General features: G+C 44.2%; 1 protein-coding gene across 2 annotated transcripts in view; it reads right to left on the reverse strand.

Moving 5' to 3' along the window:
• Positions 1-1126: 1126 nt before the first annotated feature.
• LOC132576558 (aldo-keto reductase family 1 member B1-like) overlaps positions 1127-19624 on the reverse strand; it is a 31949-nt gene continuing 13451 nt past the window's right edge. For both annotated transcript variants that reach the window (XM_060245806.1, XM_060245807.1), the window contains exons 4-10: positions 17838-17915; positions 16491-16613; positions 7133-7239; positions 5516-5597; positions 5283-5366; positions 4012-4094; positions 1127-1849 (exon numbers count right to left, since the gene is read on the reverse strand). In XM_060245806.1, coding sequence (XP_060101789.1) covers positions 1807-1849; positions 4012-4094; positions 5283-5366; positions 5516-5597; positions 7133-7239; positions 16491-16613; positions 17838-17915 — 600 coding nt within the window. In that variant the 3' untranslated portion in view covers positions 1127-1806. The remainder of the gene's footprint in view (positions 1850-4011; positions 4095-5282; positions 5367-5515; positions 5598-7132; positions 7240-16490; positions 16614-17837; positions 17916-19624) is intronic.

Below are 19624 nucleotides of genomic sequence, written 5' to 3' on the forward strand. Positions count from 1 at the left end.
TTTTACTTACTGAATAATTGTCATCTATATGAAAAACTCTGTCAGGAATTTTTTCGGAGATTCCCCCCTCCTACTGTCAATCAGAACGATTTGTCTTTCTGCTGATTTCTGCTGAATGACACTAATTCAGAAATTACCTATGCTTTTGCAAAATTTTTGGCCACCATTCTCCAACACAACTCTGGCTATGCTTGATTTTATGTCTAACCACCTTTGCGGGTGGGCACTTGGCCGACGCTCCGCAGTTTGCACTGGCTGCCCATTGAGTACCGGATCCGCTTCAAGGTTTTAGTTTTAACGTTTAAAGACTTATGCAGCCTGGGACCAACATACCTGCAGGACTGTCTCCTTCCATATATGCCCGGGATGTCATTACGTTTGGCCTCCCAACACCTGTTGGCCATCCCCGGCCCAAGAGACGCCCGCCTTGCCTCAACTAGGGCCAGGGCTTTCTCAGACCTGGCCCAGCCTGGTGGAATCAGCTCCCTACAGAGATCCGGGCCCTACCTGGCTTATTAGCCTTCTGTAGGGCCTGTAAAACAGAGCTGTTCCTCCAGGCTTTTAGCTGAGGCTGTGGGCGTCTATTCTTGATCTGGTTGGCCTCCTCAGCCAGTACTGTCACCTGTGCTATCAAACAGAATAATATCTGCCATCTCATGGGATATCATGATGTGAGATGGCCAGGCTGGGCAATATGTGATTATGGTTTATTTTCTGAGTGCTGTTGAGCTTATAAAATGAGTGCTGTTTATAAAATGAGTGCTGTTTATAAAATGTTTTTATTCTATTTTATTGTTTTATCATGTTGTACTCCGCCCTGAGCCCTATGGGGAATGGGTGGAATAAAAAAATATACTAAATAAATGAAATAAATAACCTAAGTTCAATCCTGACTTATCTTGTCTTATCCAATTTCCCCCCCTGTATCTTATGCTATGCAATCAATAATAATATAATAATAATAAAAGTTTATTTATATCCCACCCTCCCCGCCTAGGCAGGCTCAGGGCGGCTAACAACATTTCATAAACATACAATATAGTGAATATAAAAACTTTAGAATTAACATTATTTAAGGTTTGAAATTGAAATCTGAATAACAGCGATGTGCTACAAACAAACAACATGCAAACTAGACAGGCTTTATTGGAAACAACACGGACTGAAAAATACAATCCAAAATCTTTGGGAAGATCAAATCATGAGCTAACTGTACACAAACTGCATACCTGTAACTACAAAAACTCCCCATTTGAACACAAAGTGTAGGAACACTGAGTTATATCCTACAAACACTCTGATGACGGAAGCAGATCTTTTCCCTCCCTCCTCCTGTGGCACATGAAAAGACACTGCTAGGAACGGAGGATCTTTGTGAACAAAAAGCTTTCTTGGTTGGGCTGCTGCAGTGAGGAAACAGGCATGGGGAAGATCTTCCTTCTTTCATTAGCAAAACGGCAGTAGAGTATGACACAGTAATTTCAACAGAAAGACACTGAACCTTGATTTCTGCACAAGATGTGAAAACGTGCCTCTTTGTCAAGTAGTCAGAAGAAGTGATGAAAAAGAACTCCGAAAGTTGCTGTTCACCTCCATAATAGCCCAGCTGCTAGTTCTAGCAAAGGTGTTTCTGCTTAATAAGGAGGACAGCACAACTCATGCCCCCAAATTCTGTGGCTCAGAATATATTGAAGCTATGCTGGCGAAGTGAAGACTTCTTGATGCAGTGGAAAGAGCACAGATGAACAAGCCAAGATGGCTGAAGACAGGCGTCCGGCTCTCTGTGACTTTCAGGAGAACGGGGTTTTAATATTCAGCTTTGAAAGGATATTCTTTGTGATTGCTACACCTAAGGAAAGAGGCAAACAGAAACTTGAATCAAATCTTTACATCTGCTGTTATATTATGCTGCCCTGACCTGGATACGATCTGATCTTGGGAACAAAGCAGAGTTGGCCCTGGATAGTACTTGGATGGGAGACCACCAAGGAATACCAGGGTTGTTACACAGAGGCAAAAAACAATGGAAACAAATAGAGGTGGAATTCTATCAGGAGGTCCTTTGCATATTAGGCCACACACCCCTGATGTAGCCAATCCTCCAAGAGCTTACAAGGCTCTTTTTTGTAAGCTCTTGGAGGATTGGCTACATCAGGGTGTGTGGCCTAATATGCAAAGGACCTCCTGATAGAATTCCACCCCTGGAAACAAATAATCCTAGGAAAGGCATTCCTTCTTGTCTGAGGGGAGAGACAAAACGCCTCTTCTGGGTCAGTTTTTTTTTAAAAACAATAATGTATTTTTAAAAGTATCATGAGTCTATTAGTACTTGAAAGACTAACATGAGCTTTTGCGAGTCACTGCTCACTTCTTCAGATACAGCCATGTTGGATCAGAAGCCATGTTGGATCAGAAGCCATGTTGGATCAGAAGCCATGTTGGATCAGGCCAATGGCCCATCCAGTCCAACATTCTGTATCTGAAGAATCCCCTGCCACAAATATTGTTTATCTTCAAGGTGCTGTTGGACTCGTGCTCTTTTCTATTACTACAGACAGATGAACACAACGACTCATGTTGATCTATCTGTGTTTTAAAAACGTTATCCAACATTTTGTGATAAGAACCTAAGAACATAAGAGAAGCCATGTTGGATCAGGCCAATGGCCCATCCAGTCCAACATTCTGTATCACACAGTGGCCAAAAATTTTATATATATACACACACTGTGTCTAATAGCCACTGATGGACCTCTACTCCATATTTTTATCTAACCCCCTCTTGAAGCTGGCTACGCTTGTAGCCACCACCACCTCCTGTGGCAGTGAATTCTACATGTTAATCACCCTTTGGGTGAAGAAGTACCTCCTTTTATCCGTTCTAACCTGACTGCTCAGCAATTTCATTGAATGCCCACGAGTTCTTGTATTGTGAGAAAGGGAGAAAAGTACTTCTCTCTCTACCTTCTCCATCCTATGCATAATCTTGTAAACCTCTATCATGTCACCCCGCAGTTGACGTTTCTCCAAGCTAAAGAGCCTCAAGCGTTTTAACCTTTCTTCATAGGGAAAGTGTTCCAAACCTTTAATCATTCTAGTTGCCCTTTTATGCACTTTTTCCAATCTATAATATCCTTTTTGAGGTGCGGTGACCAGAATTGCACACAGTATTCCAAATGAGACCGCACCATCGATTTATACAGGGGCATTATGATACTTGGCTGATTTGTTTTCAATTCCCTTCCTAATAATTCCCAGCATGGCGTTGGCCTTTTTTTATTGCAATCGCACACTGTCTTGACATTTTCAGTGAGTTATCTACCACGACCCCAAGATCTCTCTCTTGATCAGTCTCTGCCAATTCACACCCCATCAACTTGTATTTGTAGCTGGGATTCTTTGCCCCAATGTGCATTACTTTGCACTTGGCCACATTGAACCGCATCTGCCACGTTGACGCCCACTCACCCAGCCTCAACAGATCCCTTTGGAGTTCCTCACAATCCTCTCTGGTTCTTACCACCCTGAACAATTTAGTGTCATCTGCAAACCTGGCCACTTCACTGCCTACTCTCAACTCAAAATCATTTATGAACAAGTTAAAGAGCATGGGACCCAGTACTGAGCCCTGCGCACTCCACTGCTTATCGTCCTCCACTGTGAAGACTGCCCATTTATACTCACTCTCTGCTTCCTATTAATTAGCCAGTTTTTGATCCACAAGAGGACCTGTCCTTTTACTCCATGACTCTCGAGCTTACTAAGGAGCCTTTGATGAGGAACTTTATCAAAAGCTTTCTGGAAGTCAAGGTAAACAATATCTATTGGGTCTCCTTTGTCCACATGTTTGTTCACCCCCTCAAAGAAATGTAACAGGTTAGTGAGGCAAGATCAAAGAGGTAGTCAATTAACTAATTAACTGACTAGACACGTTAGGTCAATTCTAAGTCAACTCGGAATGTAACATCTGGGGTGTTCCCTACTAAACATTTTTCAAGCGTGGCTACTTACGTGCTCAGGGCACACACTCTCCAGTTCCGGTTGAAGCTAAGGATGGTCTCCATCTCTTGCTTGGTCAACTCAAAGTCAAACACCTGGCCAGAAGAATCTCTAATCAATACCAAGCACTCCATGGAGGTTTGCAAGATTTGTGGAAGCAAATTTGAATGTATACATGAAGCTGCCTTATACTGAATTAGACCATTGGTCCATTATAAGAACATAGGAAAAGCCATGTTGGATCAGGCCAATGGCCCATCCAGTCCAACACTCTGTGTCACACAGTGGGCAAAAACCCCAAGTGCCATCAGGAGATCCACCAGTGGGGCCAGGACACCAGAAGCCTGCCCACTGTGCCCCCCAAGCACCAAGAATACAGAGCATCACTACCCCAGACAGAGAGTTCCAACGACAAACTGTGGCTAATAGCCACTGATGGACCTCTGTTCCATATGCTTATCTAATCCCCTCTTGAAGCTGTCTATGCTTGTAGCCACCACCGCCTCCTGTGGCAGTGAATTCCACATGTTAATCACCCTTTGGGTGAAGAAGTACTTCCTTTTATCCGTTCTAACTCAACTGCTCAGCAATTTCATTGAATGTCCACGAGTTCTTGTACTGTGAGAAAGGGGGAAAAGTACTTCTTTCTCTACCTTCTCTATCCCATGCATAATCTTGTAAACCTCTATCATGTCACCCCTCAGTTGACGCTTCTCCAAACTAAAGATTATGCACTAAGATTAAAGATTATGCTAAATATTATGCATTAACATTAAGATCAGCATTGTCTACTCAGATTGACAACTGCTCTCCCTGGCTTTTAACAGGCCTTTTACATAATCTCTTAACAAATAGTTTTTACTGGAAATACCAGGGACTGAACCTGAGACGTCCTGTATGTGAAACAGACACTCTCCCACTAAGCCACAACCCCTCCCAGTTTGTTTACTGCATTTTTCTCTTATGCTCTCTCTAAGCTTAGTGCAGGCTGCAAAGTATGTTGGAAAGATTGGGATGCGGGTATGTTAATATTTGAAAAATATCTGAAAAAGGGGACTGTTACTTTTCCCTCTCTTTGTTTGCACAAAATCTTTCCCATGCTGGCAAAGCAATTCAGGAGCATGTGGACAAACAGTCTTGCAGAGGTGAAAAGATATTTACTATTCCACTCACAATAACTAGCCTTGGCCATTAAGATGGCAAACAGAGTCCTCTGTTTCTCCACTGAGATGTCAACACACACACAGATGGGTCCAATCTGTTGATGTTACTTCCATTCTTACCTTGAAATTTTCCTCAATACGAGCCGGGGTGACAGATTTGGGAATCACAACCACATTCCTTTGGATATGAAATCGGATCAGGACCTAATAACACAACGAAGACCAAAACAGAGTCAGTCTTCCTGCTTTCTAAAAAGGGCTAGTTGACAAGAAAAAAAATATGCAAGATGTCCAATGGACAAAATGGATGTTTTCCTCACTTGTGTACACAGACACACTTCAAAGAAACACACCTGAGCTGCAGTTTTATTGTGCTTAGCAGCAATCTCTTTGATCTTGGGATCATCCAGGAGAGATGGATCTTCCGGCTTGGCCCTGCCAAAAAGAAAAGAAAAGAAAAGCCAACAGTTATTTAAAAATAGGAAATTTGACGGGTGGAGAGAAAGGGAGCCTTGTATTTATTAGTTACAGGAGTAAGTATTGGAATAAGACGTAAGAATAAGTGTTCCTCAGCATGGCGTCTGTGATGTCATGGGGCCTGCTGACATTATTTCCTCCAGGCCACTTTCTTCCTCCTGAAAGCATCCCTTCCCTAAAGCAGAGAGCCAGTCCTGGCTTTCCGCCACCTCACTGGAGCGGCAGTTCCCTAATATGCCCAGGAGATGTCACTGTTGTATCTGCAGAAAGCACCTGTGTGGAAATAGCATTGTTTCAACACAGAAACATGGCACAGCATTGCCAACTGCAGGTTGGGAAATTCCTGGAGATTTGGGAGTGGTTCTTGGGGAAGGCAGAATTTGGGGAGCTGAGGGATCTCATGGAACAGAGGGCTATCAGTGGCTGTTAGCTACAGCGTATTGTTGGAACTCTCTGTTTGGGGCAGTGATGCTCTGTATTCTTGGTGCAAGTCTGAAGATCAGTTGTACTTCTGGGAGATCTCCAGGCCCCACCTGAAGGCTGGCAACCCTACAAGTCTGGCTTAAGATGAGGCTTGGGTTGAGAAGTCCCAACATTTTGTGACTGGTCCCAGCTCCCACAACAGATGTTGTGTGGTTGGCCACAAACCTATCTTGGCAGCCAATATATGGCGGCATTCCCTGTTCTCAGCATCCAAAAACACCTATAGGGCTTAACAAGATTGGAGAATGTATAAAATCACTACGGTGATCAGATTTCCCTACTCACAAGGTGCCTCTGGTGAAGAGAGGAAGGGAAGGCGACTGTAAGCCGCTTTGAGACTCTTTAAGGTAGAGAAAAGCCGGATATTAAAACCAAGTCTGCTTCTTCCCTTCCCTCGTGCAAGGAAAGCTACGCATGCTGAAATTCCTTCTGGTATATAGCTAGTCAAGATAGAGAAGTCTTATCCTATTTTGCTTCAATTCTCATCACTCAGACTAACTTAACACTCTTTTCTTTCATCACAACTACACAAACAAATTTCTTCACCCAAGGGTCATTATCACATGGAATTCACTGCCACAGGAAGTGGTGGCAGCTGCAAGCACACAGACAGCTTTGAGAAAGAATTGGATAAACATATGAAGTCTATAATTGGTATGGGATACTATGTTTGGGGCAGTGATGCTCTGTATTTTTCGTGCTTGCGGGCCATCAGTGGGAGGGCTTCTGGAGTTCTGGTCCTGCTGGTGGACCTCCTGATGGCACCTGGGTTTTGGCCCGTGTGACACAGTGTAATGGACAGGATGGGCATTGGCCTAATCCAACATGGCTTCTCTTAAACCTGTGTTTTTACATACACAGAAGTGCTACACACAGGTAAGTGTCCCTTTTGTTTGTTTTTAGCACCCATTTATTCAGGATGGGTAAAGAGGAACAAATCATAACTGGGGAGTCCCAAACTCATGGTACATTTTGCCAAGTCTTAAAAGAAGCCTCCGTAATATTCTCACCATGGCCTGTCAGGAGAGCCGAGGGGGCTGTACGCTGTGACGGAAATCCCTTTGGACTGGCAGTAATTGATGAGCTTTTCCTGGGTGAGATATGGATGGCACTCAATCTGTAAGTACAAACGGAGAGATGGGCATTCAGGCAAATAGCCACCCGTACATCCAACTGCAAATGTTAATAAACAGGCTCAGGATGTGACCCCAGAATGGTCAGGATCAGCCATGTGACTAATTCAGGAAGTAATTGGAAGAAAAAAAATGTTGAAGAAGCAGCAGCAGACAAGAAACAATGTAAGCAGGCATTTTTATAATTAAGGAAGTCTTTGGGAGTTATTTATGATCCCCTTCCCCGTCCAGAAATACTGTAGCTGCAGCCAGAATACATATAATCGAAGAGTCATCCAAAACTGCACAGGTGCCAGGTCCAAATGACCATATTTGATAAAAGACAGTTCTGAATGTTTGTTAGATGATCGCCTTAAAAATGTTATGCACACCAAAAATGTATTAGTGGACATAATTGTAAATTGTATGCAAATATAAGATTGTAATTGTTAATATATCTGGAAGGGGGGGAAACCAAGTTCTGTATCTGAGTAAATAGTGTAAGAGGCTAATAAATTTTCTAGCCATCTATATCTACTGGGTGGGTTGTTTCAGCTGTAGGTCTTGGAATGACCACAAGAGGTCCTGAGAATTAAAGATAAAAGGTAAAGGTAGTCCCCTGTGCAAGCACCAGTCGTTTCCGACTCTGGGGTGACGTCGCATCACGACATTTTCATTGCAGACTTTTTACAAGGCGGTTTGCCATTGCCTTCCCCAGTCATCTACACTTCCCCCCCAGCAAGCTGGGTACTCATTTTACTGACCTTGGAAGGACGGAAGGCTGAGTCAACTTTGAGCCGGCTACCTGAACCCAGCGTCTGCCAGGATCGACCTCAGGTCGTGAGCAGAGAGTCTGACTGCAGTACTGCAGCTTTATCACTCTGTGCCATGAGGCTCATCCTGAGAATTGAGATGCAGTGAAATCTATTCCATTTTTACCAAACTCTTCTTCCAAGTAGCTAGCAGCCCTGGACATCCTTGGTGATCTCCCAGGGCTGACCCCTGGTCAGCTTCCAAGATCTGACATGACTTGGCTAGTCTGGGCCATCCAGACCACAGCTAGTGTTAAAACAGATGGCCAAACTTCAGTTTATTCTGGTTAGTTAACAGAGAGGCTTAACTTTTGGAGTTAGAACTGAAGTTCTAAGAAAAAGGCGCAATTATGATTATTCCTGAGGAAGCCGTTTGGTTTGCGGATATCGGGCTGCATTCTGGGCTGGCAAACCCCAAGCTTCCGAGCTGAACAGACAGATGCAGTTAAAAGTGTGAAATCCACGGCATGATAAAAAAAAAATTTGTCTTGTATAAGAGACTGACAGAAATGCCTTCACAGAAACCGTATTCATCACACTAGGGAGGTCATCCCTCTCCATAGGAGATTTTATCTGCAGCCCAACAGAAGGGCCATTATTCTGAAAATCAAGCACTGGATCGAGTTCCCAGACTGAGAAACTGCAGTTTGTCATTGTTTATGGATTAGCTTAAAAAAAAAAACCAAACGCTGCAGCAGCTGTTTAGGCAAAAAACACATACGATAAAGCACAGATTGTCTTGCCTATGACAGCACATTCACTGTTCTTAATTTTAATGAGATCCCTCAGGGTGGCACTCGTAATTGCCATAGCGCCTTTTAAGCAAGTGCTCCCTGACACCCACATCCTGACCCTTCCTTTTCAAGTTCCTCCATTTCACTTTGACCTCCGTCAACTTGCTCACACTCTTTCCTTTCCAACTCCTTCATCTTTTCCTTCCCTTGTTTACTGCTCTTTCTCTGTCTTTTACACCTCTACCCCACAGCACTTCTTTAGCTGGCTTTGAGAAGTACTAACGTGATAGGGAAATGGTGTGATTGGGGCAGCGACGATAGGATTGGCAGTGAAGGGGACAGACAAGACTCCTACTTCACGGCTGTAACTGTAATGGAGAAACAGGCACCCAAGTGTACTGCTTGAATCACAGAGTTGGGAGGGGCCATACAAGCCATCTAGTCCAACTCCCTGATGAATGCAGGGTCAGTGTAGAGCGGGGGTGGCCAAACTTGTTTAATGTTAAGAGCCACACAGAATAAATGTCAGATGTGGAAAGAAAGCAATTTTAACTTCAAATGCATTCCCCAAGCCGCCGGCTGGCTTGACTAAGTGATTTAAAGAGACAAATGCCTTCTCCAAGCTGGCTGACCGGGTGGTGGGGGCTTTGAGAGCCACACAAGATGTGTGTAAGAGCCACATGTGGCTCCAGAGCTGCAGTTTGGCCATCCCTGGCCTAGAGCATCCCTGACAAGTGTTTGTCCAGGCACTGCTTCAAGTCTGCCAGGGGGAACTCAACACCTCCCTTGGTAGTTGATTCCACTACTGAACAACTTTTGCTGTAAAAAAGTGTCTCCTAAAATTCTGGCTGTTAACTTCCTGCCTTAATTTAAACCTATTATGGTGAACAGAATCATATAGCTTGCTCCTGTTGCTTTCACTGAGAGGGTGTGTTTGCTTGTGGCTATGCTGCCATAACAGCTCTGCCATGTGCTCAAAAAGAGCTAGGTTTGAGTCCAGTAGCGCCTTAACGGCCAACAAAATTTCCACAGTCTAAACTGTCAGGAATCAAAGCTCCCTTTGTGAGATCTGACAAAGGGAACTTTGACTCTCAAAAGCTTATGCCCTGGAGATCTCGTTGGTCCCTTTAAGGTGCTACTGGACTCACAGGGCGTTTTCACACTTAGCGTTTGCTACCATTATTCCGCGGAGGAATTCTGTCCGGACCATTTCCCCCATTTTCGCACGATGGTCTCTTTTGCATAGTCGGTTTCCATGCAGCCCGTGTCAAATCGTTTTCGCACTAGCATCGACTTGACTTCGAGGCCCCATCAATAATTTTTTTTTAAAGCGCATGGCCGGTTGCGTTACTGCGTAACAACGTAACATGTCACCGCTGTTCCTCCCCCTTTTTTTCGCAGGCAAACCGCATCACGTGTGCTGCTTATGCTTAAGGATTGGCTGCAGCTGTAGCATCCTCCACAGCCCTTTATGTATTGACAGAAGCTGTTGGATTGATGTATTGTCACTAATGTTTTAATTATGTAAATTGCTATTGTATTTCTGTATTTTAATGCTATTGTATTTTAATTCTGAATTTTATTGTTAGAACTTTTATGCTGTGAGCCGCCCTGAGCCCACTTCGGTGGGGTAGGGCGGGATATAAATCAAATCAAATAAATAAAAATAAAAAAAATAAAAAAGCATTCGCAATGGAGAATCTGGTTAACGAGACTGTGGCGTGTCTTTATTCCATAGTGGAGGTTTTGCTTTTGTGCCTGTACGCCGGACGCCAACTCATTAATGCACATGCAAGGAGATCCTCGTACAGCAGTCGCAATTCTCGCGAGATCCCCCCCCCCCAACACTTATGTCCGCAGCGATCGACCCTGATGTATGATAACACTGCATTAAGGATATGACGAAATTCCGTAGTTGTGAAATATCGCAGTAACGCAATCAAATAGAAGTAGCCGGGGAAAAAAACAGCAGGCACCGCCTAACCGGCAATGATGCACGCTTGCTTCTGACCGCTGCCATCAACTTATGTGTGATCTGAAGGATGCATATCAATCGAAGTAGTAGTAAGCAGGATTCCCCAAAACAAGCTGTGGATGCTGCCCTCAGACTTCGATCTAACGGAATGCATCACGCATGTGTTGTGTATGCTGTTTCGGAATTTCGTAGCTGTGAAATATTGCTATTACGCAAGGAACTAAAATGAAGAAAAAAAATGGCCGGGCGGGCACGTTTCGGAAGCACCACGAACACACACTACTAGGTTATATGGCTGATGATTGGCCAGGCCAGCAGCATTCATGATTTGCATTGCATTGCACGTCCCAGGGGGATGGAGTGCGAGGACTGAAAGGCAGAAGAGGGTGCCGCCCCCAAGGCAGTCGATGCGAAACGGGATGAGTTTCCCACAACAAACTGTGGAGTGGATCCGCAGGTTTTAGGAAACTCCGCTAACATGCGCATCCAGATACTGCGCGGTGAAAGCGCTGAAGCCGCGGATCAAACCGTGACCGCGGAGCAACATGTGCGAAATCAAGCAAAAGATCTGGAGGTAAATGGGATGCCACCCCGGGGTAAACGCTAATGCTAAAACGCCCACAATCTAGCTTTTCTGCTGCAGATCAACACAGTAACCCACCTAAAACTATATTCACTATAAGAAATAAATGAAAATACTGGAGGAGCCAGAAGAGGCAAGAAAAGAGGTGAAGGAGGACATGGAGTATTCACATCCTGTCAGTTCTAGTCTGCAGAACTCATTCCAACCTCTGATCATCCACCACATCCATAAGAACATAAGAGAACCATGTTGGATCAGGCCAATGGTCCATCCAGTCCAACACTCTGTGTCACACAGTGGCCAAAAAAATCCAGGTGCCATCAGGAGGTCCATCAGTGGGGCCAGAACACTAGAAGCCCTCCCACTATTTTCCCCACCACCACAAGCACCAAGAATACAGAGTATCACTGCCCCAGACAGAGTTCCAACAATACGCTGTGGCTAATAGCCACTGATGGACCTCTGCTCCATATGTTTATCCAATCCCCTCTTGAAGCTGTCTATGCTTGTAGCCACCACCACCTCCTGTGGCAGTGAATTCTGTGTATTAATCACCCTTTGGGTGAAGAAGTACTTCCTTTTATCCATTCTAACCCACCTGCTCAGCAATTTCATTGAGTGCCCACAAGTTCTTGTACTGTGAGAAAGGGAGAAAAGTACTTCTTTCTCTACCTTCTCTATCCCATGCATAATCTTGCAAATCTTCCAGGCTACCTTTGTATCCCCACCCCAAAGAAAGTCTGCTGGACACTGGCTTCTGAACCCCAAAGAACTGGATTCCTCTATCAAGCACCCATGATCTCACAGAAATTGGCAGACAATAATTAAGGCAACCCTTCACAGTTTCTTAACAGCGACATCACTTGAAAATGTACTTGGTTACTTCCAAAAAACCCGAACTCTTCCATTTCCCCTTCTCTGAATCTTTTAGACTTTATTTGAAAAAATACGCAGGGGGAGGATACTGGGGAACAACCAACAGCTGGCCTGCCCCAAATCTGTGCTCAAATACACTTTTAAAAGTTTTGAGATGGCACTTACTACTCTTTCTCAGCACCCTGACCTGGACAGCCCAGGCTAGCCAATATTGTCAGATCTTGGAAATGAAGCAGAGTATCTGGATGGGAGACCTCCAAGGAATACCAGGATTGCGACCAGTGTTCTCTCTAAGCTGAGTTAGTGTGAGCTAGCTCACAGATTTTTGGCCTCCGGCTCACACCCTTTTGTCTCAGCTCAGGAAGGATGGTCCCAGAGCAAACTAATTTAAGCAGTAGTCCACAACTTTAATGCTAGTAGCTCACAAAGTAGAATTTTTGCTCGCTAGATTCCAGAGCTTAGAGGGAGTATTGATTGTGACATGGGGACGGGCAATGGCAAACCACCTCTGAACGTTTCTTGCCTTGAAGACCCCACAGGGTTGCCATAAGTCAGCTCTGACTTGACAAAACTTTCCATTGCCATCACCACTATTTCTCATAATTCCAAAAGTGCCCATCAGCTCAACAAGGCTGGAAGCTTCTGAGCTAAGGGCTTAAGGACTGAAAGAAACAGAGCTGGCATGGCACAGCGGATAGAGTTCAGGACTAGGTTCCTGTTAGTCTCTGGTTCAAATGCCCACTTCTACCCAGGGTGAACTTGGGCCCATCACACACTCTCCATTTCGCCTACCTCACAGAGGTGGTAGGAGAGAACAGAGGAGGGGAGAATGACGTCCTAAGCCCAACTGGGAAGAAAATCGGGATATAAATGAATAAATGCAACTTAAAAAAAAAAAGAACAGTATTTGTAGTTGCATCTATACATGAGCTGTGAGGTATTGCTCTTTACCATTAGCTGGCAGTTGAATCAAAATTTTACACAATTGTTCATTGGTCCATGTTCTTTATCTCCCCCCCCCACTCTCTCCCCCCCAGTTCTATATCTCTTCAGAAGTAAGCATCAAATGTTTCACTGTATGCTGACAGGGAAATGGCCTGCCTTAATGGCTGCCTAAAATGAATCATGAAAAGAAACTGAAGACTCTAACGTTGAAAACCACAGATTCTAACCAACACAAAAAATACTTTGCCTCACTGCCATCTCTTGTGGTGACATCCAGTTAGTAGAGAGACATCCCTAACCTAAGGACGATAATACTCTTTTCTTTCCTCCTTCAACACACTGAGAAACAAACTAGTGTCATTCTCTGCCGTTTAGTCAGATTCTATCTTGTCTTGGTAACAAGCAAGCAAGGAGGCTGAAATGTACTGGATAGAGTTACAGTTCCTGAAGTTTATTTCTAGGCCATGCTGTGGGGCTCTGCTGAGGGAGAAGCTTCCCAGAACTCCCACATTCATGTTTTAAATATTAGTCACCAGTTCACCCTGGCCTGAGGCACAACTGAACAAATAAAGATGGATACTTTGCTTCAGCAATATTGAGAAAGTCACTTTCTTGTAGGAGGAAACATAAACTGGGGGTTGGTGGTGTGGCATCAGTGCACAGATGTGAATGTAGATCTTACAAGCTATATTTAGAATGAAATGTTATCCTTGAAATATCTTGGTGCCTCTGTCACACGATACTTTAATTTTGAGTTACACTGCTCTTAAGGGCAGACCCAAGATTATTTTTCCCATTCACACATTTCAGTCACCCTTTTGAACACAATTAGGTTGATTTTGAATGCCAAGTTTTACATGTTATTGTTATTTTATAATCCCTTTATGGTTTGAAGCTTGTGAAATCATGTTGTCTGAAAGGATCTTCCTGCATTTAAGGGTGAAGGCAGAGATAATATTTTTACAATAGTGGAGCCAATTTCAAAGCTGAGCCAACAGCACCTCTCTAAGTAATTTTTTAGCATTCTGTGGCTTAAAACACTATTGGAAAGCAGAAACCAAAGCATTCAGATACTGTGAGGAACAATGTCTTGCACTAGATAGAGGAAGTTCTATGTGGGTAACTGGTGTTTTGCAGTGAATGAGCTAGCCAGTAGTATGCTAAAGACCAACAAGATATTCAGAGAGCCAATGCTCCCTTTGTCTGATACAAGCAGGAACTAGAGATCCCCGTCAGAAGGTGGAAGGGGTGTTGAAAAGAAGGGAGTCGGATACAGAGGTACAATGCAAAGTATAATCTACTTGATAAAGAGTGTGGGAGAAATGGTTGGGGCCAAAAATCAGTTTCTTTAGGGACAGTGAAAGGCTTCTTAAGCTTTGCTGCCCATGTAGGGAAATCAAATTTCTAGGCACGTGTAAAAAACAATTTTAACTTTGCCAGGTAAATGTTTAATTTACTCAGAGGTCAACAGAAAGCCACCTTCACAAGGATACAAAAGGTTGTAGATTTTTTTAAACCTAGCCTGGCAAGATGCCCATTTGTATGTTAATGTGGGGCAGCCAAGTGAACAAAAGGACATTTCCTGTAGCACTAAGACCTACTGGGAGGGAATCTGTCAGGGAACAACTCTGTCTTTTCTTTGAAAAGGAAGAATTTAAGAACTAATGAGATAACACTGGTTTTTGGAATGGGAAAGCAAGCTTCAAGAGCATGTTGTAGTGCAGGGGTCCTCAAACTATGGCCCGCGGGCCAGATGCGGCCCGCTGAGGACGTTTATGCGGCCCGCCGGGTTATGGCAAAATCAGACTGGAAGTGATGTTTGACCTAAACTCGCCTTAGCAACGCACACTTCCGGCACTGGGCTGAGGCGGCGGAGACAAGAGTGTGAGGTGATACCGAGGTGAGGTGAGTTCCCAGGCTGGGGTGTGTGGTGTGGGGAAGGGAGAGAGATGCAGAAGACGGAGAACTGATGGCCCGCGGCCTTGTACAGTAACGGCAGTCCGGCCCTCCAACAGTCTGAGGGACAGTGAACTGGCCCCCCTATTTTAAAAGTTTGAGGACCCCTGTTGTAGTGGTTAAGAGAAGTGGACTCTAATCTGGAGAATCAAGTTTGATTCCCCACTCCTCCTCTGTATGAAGCCAGCTGGGTGACTTTGGGCCAGTCACAGTTCTCTTGGAGCTGTTCTCTCAAAGGCAGTTCTTGAAAGAACTCTTTCAGCCCCACCTGCCTCACAGGGTGTCTGTTGTGGGGACAGGAAGGAAAAGACGCCTTAGGGCAGAGAAAAGTGCAGTATAAAATTAGCTCTTTTTCTTCAAGAGTCAAGAGACTCAAGGAATGGTTGGGAAAGAGTCCTAAATAGGACCCAGACTGGAAATCTGGGTGACCCCATCACATACTTTCAGCCTAATCTACCTCACAGGGTTGTTGTAAGGATAAAATGGAAGAGAACTATGGAAGTCACCTTAGGTCTCAGCTGGTAAGGAAAGAGTGGTATAAATGAAGTAAATAAAAATCTGGTCAATTAAAGATTTTGTCTACTTCATCATAGGCCTAAGACTCAAGGAGAGGGGACTCTTACCACTTGTTTTATTTTCCCTTTGTTCAAGAACTTTTACATGTTTTTGTGCTCGGCTGTTTTTTAGGACTCTTTTTTGTAAAATGATGTTTCCCTTTACAAAATTGGTGTTTTATGGTGGTCTGTGGGCCTAACCCAGAGTATACCAACAGAGGGTATAAGAACTATAAAGTACTTTCTGTGCTGAAAATTATCACAAAAATTATCAAAAACAGTTCTAGATAAGCCATGCAGGTGTGCATCCAGGTCTTTCCTATGGGCGTTGTATCCATCTCATTAACAGCAGTTTTAAGTACAATCTTTAGGAAGATACCTGATTTGTATCATTAACACTGTAATCCTACGGCGGTTCTAAATCCACTGAAGTCAATAGGTCATGGTTGCCAACCTTTCAGAGCTGTTGGACACCTGAGGAATTATGACACAATGTGGTGGGAACACACACAAAATGGCTGCTGCAGGAGGCATAGCCAGCTTCAAAATGGCTGCCACACCATACTTTCAGTCACACAGTGAACATCCTTGTGCTACTGCCCAAACCATGTTTTTAAGATTCTGAGCAGCCAACCAAATCTCTGACGGACAATCAGAAGCTTTACTCAGCAAATGGTCCCACCCACTTTCTAAAAACACTTGGTGGGCACCAGGAAAGTTGGCAGCAGCCACCATGGTGCCCATAAGCACGAGACTGGGGACCCCTGAAATAGATGTAGAAGGCTTTAACTTGGTTTAGAGCAGTACTGTAAGCATCTTACCTGGTTATTTGCTGGCTTGTACTTCAGTCCAGGCTTGTTCAAAATTCTCTCAATCTGTTCGTGATTAAAATTGGAAACGCCAATGGCTTTCACTAGCCCAGCATCCACCAGCTCCTCCATTGCCTGAGAGCAGATCAAAGGTCAGACATTAACACAGAGAAGATATACGCCACAAAACAGAATGCTCTCTGAAATCTTTTGGGGGTGCCTGGCCTTTGAGTTGCTTCTCCTCCCCTCTACTGAGGCCTTCCCTGTGATGGACACATGCTGGTGGAACGTGTTGTTAGATGACATGAATGCCCTGGGGGTGTTGTTCACTTCTGCAAGTTTTGCCAGAGAGTGCGCTTTTGCTCTGACCTGGATAGTCCAGGGAGTGGTAGAGCACAGATAAATAAATATACAGTTGTGTCTGCTCTGGCTGACAAGTAAAAAGCACTCTAACGGTGAGTGGAAATGGGCATAGGAGGATACCACTGAGAATTCCTCTGTATGGGAATCACTGGACGCGTTCACACTACACTAAATAATGCATTTTGCAACTGCATTTTTGCTATTCCTACACAGTAAAAATCCAGTTGCAAAACACATTATTTAGTGTAATGTGAATGCATCATATGTTGTCCCTGCAGTAGCACCAAGAGGGCACAATGGGGAACTCTCCCCCTGTAGAAGAAATCCCCCTCACAGGGCAGCTAGTTTTTCATAGCCAGTGTGCGGAATGAGGCCTCCATCCAAATTTACAAGTGAATTGCTTTCCATGTATATCGTTCTAGATCTGCCAGAGAGTGTACCCTCCTCCCCCAGCTCAGTTCTTACATCTGACTTATTGGGAAGTGGAAAACTTGTGCTGGTTGGTTGCCCAAGCAAGGTGTACACAGGCCTGTAGTTACAGTGGAGCCCTGGGGATCCAGGGGCCCATCAATCAAACCCCTGTGTAACCTTTCTGACCCCACTAATCAATCCCCTGTTGCTTGCTGCCACTCTGTTCGCCTTAACCCCTTTCTCCCCACCCCCCTCCGCCATCCAGCCTAATAAAAAGCGCAGGGGAAGATGAAAGCTTGTGTATAATTTTGTGATAATAAAAGGGATAACATGGCATTTGTTTTTTTAGGGGCATTCAGGAGATATTTTGAGTGTTGACCCTGAGAGCCTGGCCCCCCTAGACAAAAAATGCTGCCTGTGGCCCCACCAAATTTAAAATCCTGACTACAGCCCTGGGTTTACAGCACAATCTTAACAAATAGAAACCTGGAACATTTGCAATGGAATAGTTGCAAGCAACAGCAAGACCGGACATGCAAACAATTACACAAAGCAATCAGAAACTTTGACTGTAGGTGGTCATACCTCCCAGGTGTCTAGAATGTTTGTATTGCTAGGTATGGTCATGCCTTGTTCATCGGCAGGAAACAGATTGTCGCCAGCCTGTTAACATAAAGCACAAACTTCAGTGTGTTTACTGTAAACATAAGAAGATGTACATATATCCAGTCAGACTACTGGTCTTTCCCAATCCTTCTGAGCAAGATCCTTTAAGATAGTGGGGCAGGGGCTGGGGATGAGGGTGTGAGCACAGGTTATTCAATGTGTCTGCGAATACTAAACCAGGGATGGAAATCTAGCAGGAGCAACTTTGCATATTAGGCCACACACTCCTGATGTAACCAATCCTCCAAGGGCTTACAAGGCTTTTTTTTGTAAGCTCTTGGAGGATTGGCTACATCAAGGGTGTGTGGCCTAATATGCAAAGGAGCTCCTGCTAGAATTCCACCCCTGCACTGAACATAGTCATTTTGATCTGTCACATATTTTCTCAATAAAAGGATACTAATAATACAGCTACTACTATCATATGGAAGGTCCATGGATTTTTTTTTTTGTGTTAGAAAGGGGTTGTCCAACTTGGAAAGGCTGGGAACTTTAAGAGATGCTAAGGAATGTTCCTGCACTCTTCCAAAGAGTGGCATAGCTGCCCGACTTCCTCCAACCCCAGGGAAAAAACCGGGGACCTTACGACTTGTAAGTCAAACAACCAATCAAACAAGCAGCTGTTTTAACTTTCTGCTCTAAATCCAGAAGGCAGCTGAAACAGACATCAGACTGCCAATCTTCAGTTGTAAGAATTCATGAGGCTTGGAGAGCAGGCAACTGTAATATTTTGAAACAAACATACCTGACAAGATTACCACAGCACTTCCTCCTCTGGCTTCCAGAGACAGCCTTGAAATCTAATACTAAACTACTGCCCATGCAATAACCCTATCAGCAGCCTGCAAAGTGTGCTGAGTGAAGGCCCTTGACCAAAAAAAGAGTCAACGAGATTCCTTCGCTTTTACCACCTAAGCAGAAAGAACTACTCAGTGGTTTTCAATACTTCCCTGCCAGAAATATGATTTTTGTAAAATCTAAATTCAGACCCAATTGGGTCTTCACCATGTTGAGGCTGCTTGATGCATGGTTTGACCACAATTAGGCATTCTGAAATTATTTAAAGCAGGGATGTCAAACATGCAGTTTGGGGGCCGAATCAGGCCCCCGGAGGGCTCCTATCAGGCCCCCAAGCAACTGGCTGTCATTTGCTTCCTTCTCCCTCTCTCTTGCTTCCTTCTGCATAATATTGCTTTGCAAGGCTTGCTCAATTGCACAGCAGAGCTACTGAGCCAAACCTCTCTTCCTTCTATTGACTGGGGAGAGAGGGAAAAAGCCAGAGCTTCCTTTGCTCAGTTCCTTGGATTCCATGGGAGAAATACAAAGAAAGCACCTTTAAGACCAAGTGCTAATGTTCTAAGCGGGTTTTAAGTTTTTAAGAAAATATATTTGTGTTTGTGTTCTTTATAAAATTTATATCTCTACCTAATCTTAATAGGTACACACATGGCCTGGCCCGACATGGCTCGGCCCAACCCCTGGCCAAACAAGGTCTCATTTTTATCAGATCCAGCCCTCATAACAAATGAGTTCGACACCCCTGATTTAAAGGATCCTTTTAGGGGTACTGAACTCATTTGTTATGAGGACTGCATCTGACATAAATGAAGCCTTGTTGGGTCAGACTGTGTTTGTCATAAAATGTAATGCCGGGTATCGGAGATATAAATTTTATAAAGGACACAGACAAACACAATTAAAGATTC

This window comes from Heteronotia binoei, chromosome 8, assembly GCF_032191835.1.
Source record: "Heteronotia binoei isolate CCM8104 ecotype False Entrance Well chromosome 8, APGP_CSIRO_Hbin_v1, whole genome shotgun sequence".
In the NCBI taxonomy this organism is placed as follows: Eukaryota; Metazoa; Chordata; class Lepidosauria; order Squamata; family Gekkonidae; genus Heteronotia; species Heteronotia binoei.